This window comes from Cibotium barometz, chromosome 32 (assembly GCF_041138505.1).
Source record: "Cibotium barometz isolate CiBa-2024 chromosome 32, ASM4113850v1, whole genome shotgun sequence".
NCBI lineage: Eukaryota > Viridiplantae > Streptophyta > Polypodiopsida > Cyatheales > Cibotiaceae > Cibotium > Cibotium barometz.
This window is the reverse complement of record NC_141077.1, coordinates 25,170,500-25,179,027: the sequence shown is the minus strand read 5'-3', so window position 1 is coordinate 25,179,027 and position 8,528 is coordinate 25,170,500. Positions and strand designations below refer to the sequence as shown.

At 39.6% G+C, this 8,528-nt stretch overlaps 1 protein-coding gene across 1 annotated transcript; it reads left to right on the top strand.

Moving 5' to 3' along the window:
* Window positions 1-1,552: 1,552 nt before the first annotated feature.
* Window positions 1,553-4,726, top strand: LOC147620006 (uncharacterized). The gene is made up of 4 exons (XM_086772136.1): window positions 1,553-1,753; window positions 2,180-2,562; window positions 2,933-3,049; window positions 3,321-4,726. The coding sequence occupies exons 2-4, from the start codon at window positions 2,194-2,196 to the stop codon at window positions 4,317-4,319; spliced, it is 1,485 nt and encodes a 494-aa protein (XP_086628262.1). The 5' UTR covers window positions 1,553-1,753; window positions 2,180-2,193; the 3' UTR covers window positions 4,320-4,726.
* Window positions 4,727-8,528: the final 3,802 nt, after the last annotated feature.

Genomic DNA, 8,528 nt, shown 5'->3' with positions numbered 1-8,528 from the left:
CAATTATTTGTACTCTCTTAGAAATTCCACATCTTTGAAGCTTTAGTCTATAAGCTCTATCTTAAGTTCTTCTAAAGTTGTAACTCAGAAATTCCACATCTTTGAAGCTTTAGTCTATAAGCTCTATCCTAAGTTATTCTGAAGTTGTAACTCATAAATTCCACATCTTTGAAGCTTTAGTCTACAAGATATCTCCTAAGTTATTCTAAAGTTATAACTTTACAAACCATCAATTATCTTTGAGCTCTAAGGTATCAAACTTTTTGTACACCTTATTCTTTAATTCTTCTGAGAAATATAATTCCAATTCTCTTTACTTAGTGGAAGGGCTTAGAGCTCCCTGAAAGATCATTCATCTTCACCCACTTACCCATCCAAATCACCAATATTTGTGACATAATGTTGAGAATCCTAAAGGAAAATGCGAGCACAAATCTCCACAATTGTCATTATTCACAAAATAAGAAAGTACACAATCTTTTGTTTTTCCCTAATATTTTATCCATTGGGTTTTGCTCATAAAATGTTTACTCAAAACATTGATCAAAATTGTAGGTCAAAATTATTGCTTGAAATCATTTCTCAAAATCATTGCTCATAATTGTTGCTCAAAATCATTGCTCAAAAAAATAATTGCAGAAAATCAGAAGGAAAGGGCCTATTCTTGGATTTTATAACTTTTAGAGAGGAAGTGTGCCACCTCTCCCACACTAATTTTGGCATCTCCCACACTAAATATATAGACCATGAAGCATTTAGAATTGTGACCTTGATTCACTGGGTCATGTAGATCTTTTTTGTATCAATCTAATTTTATCATGACACTTTATCTATGGTAAAATAAATTCATGTTGATGGCTTTCACTAATTGTACTTTTTTCTTGTTATGTGCATGTACACACATGACCAATTTAGTAGAAACTATTTTTGGATGACATTACATAAATGATCCAGGGTATAAAATAAGAGGCCAATATAATGGCATAAACATAGATAGGTTGGTTAATGTGTTATCCACATGAACTTTAAAGTATAAAACATTAGGCAAATCTTTTAATTTTTCTATCAGGAAATTATAATTTTGGACAAGCATTTTCGTCATACTTTTGGAAGGTCTACCATTTTTAAAAGGATTTTTTCAGAACTTGTGATGGCTTTGGATTAAAGTGAACTTATCTTCTCTCGAACCTTTGGAGAACTTAATTGGAAAAGCAAAAACAAGAAGGAACTTCACAAGAATATGGGTTTCGTTAACCACCATATACCTCGCTATTCGTCTATGTGTTCTTTATCATAGTTAGCCAGCTACAAAAAGAAAGCACGTATGTTTTTGACTCTTAATACCATTTTTAAAGCGTGCGATTTGGGAATCTTATACCATTTTTAAACCACCGTGATTTCTGGGGACAATGGGTTGTGTGTAGCCCATTGAGATGTACTCACCCATTGGTGGCATTTGTTTCAATATTCCATGTCATGTGTATTTACACATATGGGATACTTAGAATATTCCTGATGATGAAATAAAATTTGTGAGTATTAGCCGAGTCTAGCGAGTTAATTTGGGCGGACAAGGGTGTGCGGCTATTGTCTGGTGCCGGTCTGAATGGGACGGTGTGGAGGGACGTCGCTTGAGATTTAACAAGTGCTGACAGTTAGCATTCTTTGCCCCTTCATTTGAAGGATTTAGGGTTTTGGAAGCTCTTCCAAGTTCCAGAGTCTCTTCGTCAAGCTAGCAGCATAAATTCAACAGGTAAGCAAATGTTCTCGGTTTTCGTTACACCTTGTTAGTGTCCGCGTCTCATCTCTTGACAGTCAGGGTTTAGATAGGGTCTTGTCCAGGGTTTCTTGACAGTTCGGGTTCATCTTTTCAATAGTTGGTTTCTGCTGCCTCTGGTATTTAGGTTTAGAGTTTAGGTTAGGGTTTGCTTCCTGACTCCTTTTCGAGGGTGTTTTACCTTCTTCTCGACAGTAAGCAGGCTTGCTTGTTTAGTCAGGGTTTGCATGTCTTTTATCACAGTTAGTGGTTTTCATCTCCCTTACCCGCCCCCCTAGGTTTTACCTCACATAAATAGGGTTTGCACTGTGTAATACTCATTCTTCATCATCACGGTTTTACATATTGCATGTTGCATCAGACCTTTACTCTTCTGCTGTTTGATGTGTATTTTGCCTCCAGGTTCTGACTAGACCATGGCAAGGAAGGGCAAGTTTGGCAAGAAGTCAAGCACAGCAGAAGACAACAAGAAAGCCTCTTTTGATACCGAAAGGGCCTCAGCAGTTAAGAAGCTTGAAGGAGGCCCAGTCAAGAAAGGAGCTGGACCTGCAATTTGTGACGGGCTGATTTTCATGTGCAATGATTCAACCAAGATGGATTGCTACAAATATAGAGTGTTTGGCCTGCCGGAGGGCAAGAAGAATCTAGTAGAGCAGGTCAGGAAAGGCATGCGCCTGTTTCTGTTTGATGTTGATCTGAGACTACTCTATGGGATATATACAGCATCTTCTCGTGGAGCTTTCAAGTTGGAGCGTGATGCCTTTGGAGGAGCATTCCCCTGGCAGGTATTGTCTGACTGATTCTTTCACGCACGAGAAGAAGAATTAACTCTTGTTCAAAAAAAGTGTTAGATTTCATCAGCGTGGGGTCTGCCCCTCAACTTTGAGGGAGTGATTGAAACTTAACTTGCTAGTCAGTGTGAGTAGACAATTTTTAACAACATCAGGCAAGTAGGGATGTCGTAGCACGGCAGTAGGCTCATGTGCATACTCAGCTACCTGATGCTTTGCATGTATGCCTTATCTTGTTACCAAGCATAGGAAATCAATATGCCATGTGTAATGATGATGCTTTTCTGTACAATTTGCAGGAACTAAAGGCTGGCTTGGGCCTGGTTTTATTTTATGTCCTTGCTGACTATGCTGTGTTCTGTAGGTGAGATTCGCTATCCAGAAAGATTGCCTTCCACTTTCTGAGGACGTCTTCAAGGCAGCCATCAAGGAGAATTACATGGATAAAAGGAAGTTCAAGGTGGAGCTGAACGCTGAGCAGGTTTGTACTATGGTGGTTGAGGGAATACCTTACTCTGCTACTATGCTTTTAGATTCTTACCCCAACAATCATGCTTTTTGGGAGTTCATGCTGCATATTTATATGCTTCTACTTAATCTGCAAGAAATGGGAACATTGTCGTGTGCTTGACTGGTTCTAGGATGATTTTGTTTTTGTATTTTGATTATTATTTAATTGGGGGGAAATTAGCAAGTACCATTTTTGGTTAGGGCATCTGCTGAAGAGGTTTTGTGGGCTTTTGTACCCACAGGTTCAAAAGCTGGTGAAGTTGTTCCGGCCACTACCAGGAGGTCCTGTTGGCAGTCCACCGCATCCAAGAATAGCTGTATCGGATCGCTTTGACACGCCACCGAAAACCAAAGCTCCTAGATACGTGGAGAATGATAGACGCAGCACTGAGGCTTATCTTCCACCCAGGGCCAAGTATGAACCCAACTATGCTTCAGATGATCTTTACATGTCTGACAGGCATACTCATCGTAAGGGTACTCTTCTGCCTAGGGCCAAGTACGAACCCAACTATGCTTCAGATGATCTTTACATGTCTGACAGGCATACTCAGGGTGAGGGTAATCTTGTGTCTAGGGCCAAGTATGAACCCAACTATGCTTCAGATGATCTTTACATGGCTGACAGACATAGGTTCAAGTACGAGCCTATTTATGCCTCAGATGATCGGCATATGGCTGACAGGCAATCACAGGGTTATCTTCCACCCAGAGCCAATCATGAGCCTATTTATGCTTCAGATGATCTCTATTTTGCTCGAGAAGCCAGGCTACAACGGGAGACTCCTCTTCTCAGTCAGACCAGTGTCAGTTCACCTGTACCTGGATACAATCCTCTTCCTCTGTATGGTGCTGATCATCTACGGCCGCTTTCTGAATTGCAGAGGACTGATCCTTACCAGATCAGAGCAAGAGGTGAGTTATACTCTGGTTATTCGCAAGGGCATATACTTGGTAATTCAGCTGTAGAGGTGGATTCTGTGTACCGTCAGAGGCAACAAATGCCAGAAGTGCGGGGAGATTTATTGGATAGGAGACTGCTCGGTCTCAACTCCTTAACTTATGCTGGTGGAGTGCCAAGTGAGATTTTAGGTGGAAGACCAATTGATGATATTTATGTGGGTGGTCACAGTGTGCTGCCCAGAAATGATTACAGTGATGGAAGTGCTGCTGTTTCTGGTTTATCCTACCGTGATGAAGTCTTGCCACAATCCAGGCATTATGTTGGTGGTGGGTGGTAAAGGTTATGTTCGAGGACTTGCAGGAGCAAGTACCTGCCCTTACGAGGGTTGATGTCTGGCCAGGTTTGGTGAACTCTTTTGAAACAAGTGAGGAGGTCCTCCGAGCTTTAACGACGATGAGCTTTTTACTCGGTGGTAGTAGCAATCATAACCTTATGTAAGTGGTCGACTATGCCACCTGATATGCAGCTGAACTGCAATTACTGACTCTATTTTTTGTTGAACGTAGATTTACCAATGATAGAACCTTTTCTGTAGTGTCAAGGCATGTTGTGGAGCAGCATGCGTCTTGCTTGCTCCCCTAACTACATGTTATACATGGCATGGCTCATCTTTAAACATCTTGTTACAGCTGTATTTAGCCTACCTCTGTTAACTCTGAATTCAAGGGCTGTGTGTCATGCAAACCTATCATGTTATTCGGATGTTTTTGTCCTAGTGACTGTCTGTTGCATTCTATTTCCTGTCATGTTGAAAAGTCTCTTAAACTTCTACATATCTTTTCATGTTGTGGTTTCCCAGGTTTTGTTTTACAGGGTGCTGCTTTGGTCATTCTTTTCAGACTGAATGCCTTGTTCACTCTTACAAACCCTAGTGTTTTATCCTGCTATCTTTGCAGCCTTCACATGAAATCTTACATGGGATCTTCTAAGTCCATGTTATTCTCTAGCTATTCATTACAATCTACATTTGCCTCCCTTGATGGCTTTCCTCAATGTATGTTTAGGGTCACGCTTAGTCCCAACATGTTTTGATCCTAATGTAAGCATCCAGGTACCATGTCCTCTCTCTCTCTCTCTCTCTCTCTCTCTTTCTCTCTCTCTCTCCCCCAACACCATAGCTCAACACCACCCTAGATAGTAATGGACATTGCCTCTTTGTATGCCGTCACAATATGCTGGAGTGATTTCATTGGCTTTACTGCTATTCATAGTTTTCTTGTTTTCTTGGGTATTAAGGGTCCCAAGCCAGCTGCTTGTTATCATGCTTTGGAAACGGCACGCATTTTTTTTTCATTTCTTTGCCAAGGTTCCATTGCCAAACAACATTCTCTATTTTTTCAACCTAAACGCCACCTGCATTTTGCAAATTTAAAGAGATTGAGCAAGCCAAGATCTTTGAAATCAGTGACGACATAGTGTGTTTTATGGGCCAGGAAGAGCCTGGGTTCAAGCCCTGCTTGCTACGGTGGTGTCTACTGCAGTACCACACTTGCATACAAAAAAAACACATTGTAGGCACTTCATCTCTCTGTTCATGATATTTGCGAGGCCTTTTGTAAGCCTTTTTCTCGTCCTTCATCATGAATTTTCCCACCATAACCATCCAAAATATTCACAAAGAGAAACACACATTATTTATAAATGGTTCCTTTAGTTGAAGGCACAACTCACAAGAGAAATGCCACAAGCTTTGAGATTTCAATTCATGCCACTTTTCCAGACCAAAAAAACGACTGTTCTATCTCAATTAGAAAACGGTCCCCTCATTCTTTCTCATGAAAACTTCTACAAGGGAAATTTTTTTGTTTTTGGTCTAATTATGAGACCAGTAATAACTCACTTTCTCATCAGGGCGACAGAGGCATTTTCCACATCTTGAAAACTTAAAAGGCTTGGCCATGAGAACTCCAAGACAGTTTTAAATATATAAAATTATGTATGGATCTGACTTTGGTACCCAAGCTTCTGCCCACGAAGGCACCCTTGAAGCTTCATAGATGTTTTGCAATGGATATGGCTGAAATCTTGCAGGTAGCCTGGGTAGGCCTGTCTATGATCCTTCCAGTCCGAATATCGGCGAAGGGTCTAATAAGGTATGTATCACTTGGAGCATCAATATCCTGACTCCTAATGAATTGTGCATCTATAACTTGGGCACTATGGGGAATTGTCAATTAAGTTCAACTTTGGTTCCTTTCCGGGTGCTTGTTTTCAATGCAAAAGAAAATTGAACACATGCCCACAAACTGTTTAGTGCCAAAAGAGGGAAGGGACTAAAGGAGACACCTATGGGTAGATAACAAGGTAAGGTTTTTTGGGGAGAGAGAGAGAGAGAGAGAGGTGATATAGCCAAGTCTCAAAAGGGAAGCAAGTAGTTGGGGCTAGCAAAGTAGAGATGTTGGACCCTTCTAGATCTAAAGATAAAGGGCTAGTCAAGGAGGGATACATGAATACATTGGAAGACGGGCCAGTTTGGAGGTGATTGTTTTAGACCATAGCATGTGGTGTAAGCTCGTCTTGGCTTATTCATCATTAACAATCTTCTCCTATGTTGCAAGATATGGATCTTAGCTAGGTTAAGGTGGATTAAAGAAAAAGAATGCCATTCAAGAGATTAACAAATACTTAATGTAATGCAAAAAAATGAACTCAAATGAAGTACTTACAACCAATAGATTCACATTGCTTGAAATGGAACGTGCATACAATGAGTCCTAAGACCCTTCTTTTATAGGCTCTTGTCATCATCCACATCTTTCATCAACTAATTATATCATCCTAGAATCCTTTAGACCAATCACCTTTTTCTATCTCAAACCATCCAAAATCCAAACTACTTTGCACTCCCCACTCAAACATAAATACATACGCATGGTTCTCTCACATGATATATATTTTCCCATATCCTAAGGTTGCTACCTACACAAAAACATAATGGAAATCACATAAACCTACATGGCTTGACACACATGAATTTGACACCACATTTTCAATACCCCCCCTTGGTACCAAATAGGGTCTCATTCCAAGAAGGTAATGTGACATACATGACATGACATACTTTACCCTCCCCCCTCCCTCCCCCATGATGGAAACAAATACACATCACTTAGCCTACATCATAAGTGGCTAGAGGTGATTACATCAAGATGACATGAGACATAACATGAACATAGACATAGAACATAAACATAGACATCATCACATCTAAAAAAGATGTTCTTTTGGAGCATCATTAAGAGGAGTTTCTTTCACCATTACATTCAATTATTGCTTTTCCTTTGACCAACAATTTTTCTCAAGGTGCCACATGCATCACATACAAGCTTGGGCTTGCTTCAATGACAACACTGGGCTATTATATGTCCCATCCTTTCACAATGATTACATTTGACATTTGACTTGTTTAAAGAAAGCAATCTTCCTAGTGCTTGTTGAGATTTATTGTGCACCTTTAGCTTCTTATCCTCTTCAAAACAAAGAGGATTCAACACCTTTAAGAGTTGGAAGATTAGTAAGAGTTGTTACCACCAAAGAAAACTCTAAAGTCATGCTTTTGATTAAGACCGCTATTGTATCCTTCTCATTCGTGGGTGCCTTGATACCTGTAAGCTGCATCATAATACTCTTCATCTTACCAATATGCTCCACAAATGAGTCCTTAAACTTCATATTAAGCTCATAGAATTGAATTTTTAGATTTATTCCTAATTTTTATCCCTAGCCCCAAACACTTTCTCTAGCTCATCCTAGGCTTCTTTGGCATGCTCTTTATTGCTAATGTAATGAATGATACTATCATCTAGGCTGAGCCCAATTGTAAGATTCCTCCCCAGCCTCTCAGGATGTCCAGTATCTCCCCGTGTAGTCAAATCCCTCTTCAGAAATATAAAAGATCTTGTTTCTACCAGTTTTGGCCTAGAGAGAGAAAATCTTCTAGAGAGTGGTAATTCAATTTTTAAATATTTTGGATGGAAAAATATCTCTTCTTATTAAAATAAGTTCCCCCGAAACAGAAGTTCAAAAAGATTTTCAGAAGGTGCATTAGAAATTAAGTATAATCTGTTCAAGAGGCATTATCCTGGGGGTGAAGATTTTTTCGAAATTTTAAATTAAGGTTCCTATGGACCAATAAGATTCATCCAAATGTAGGGAGGAGATAAATAGAAGAATAAAAGGAAAATCCCCCAAAAATGAGTAAATACTCACATAAGATGAAGAGTTGACTAAGGACAAGGTTAATAGTTAAAAAAGAGAGATATTTAGGTGTAATGATGTATTTTTGACACCTCAGTATAGGGGAATTCCCCTCATGAATGAGGCGCCTATTTCACATGCTTGAATGAGTTTTAAACTCCCAAATAATGAGATATTTTTATCTCTCCTCTCTCCTGTTTCAACTAGATCCAAAAAGTGAGCTAAACTGATCCAAAAATGGTCAAAAATTGACCAAACTGATCTGGAAAATTCTAGAATCAGTTGGCTT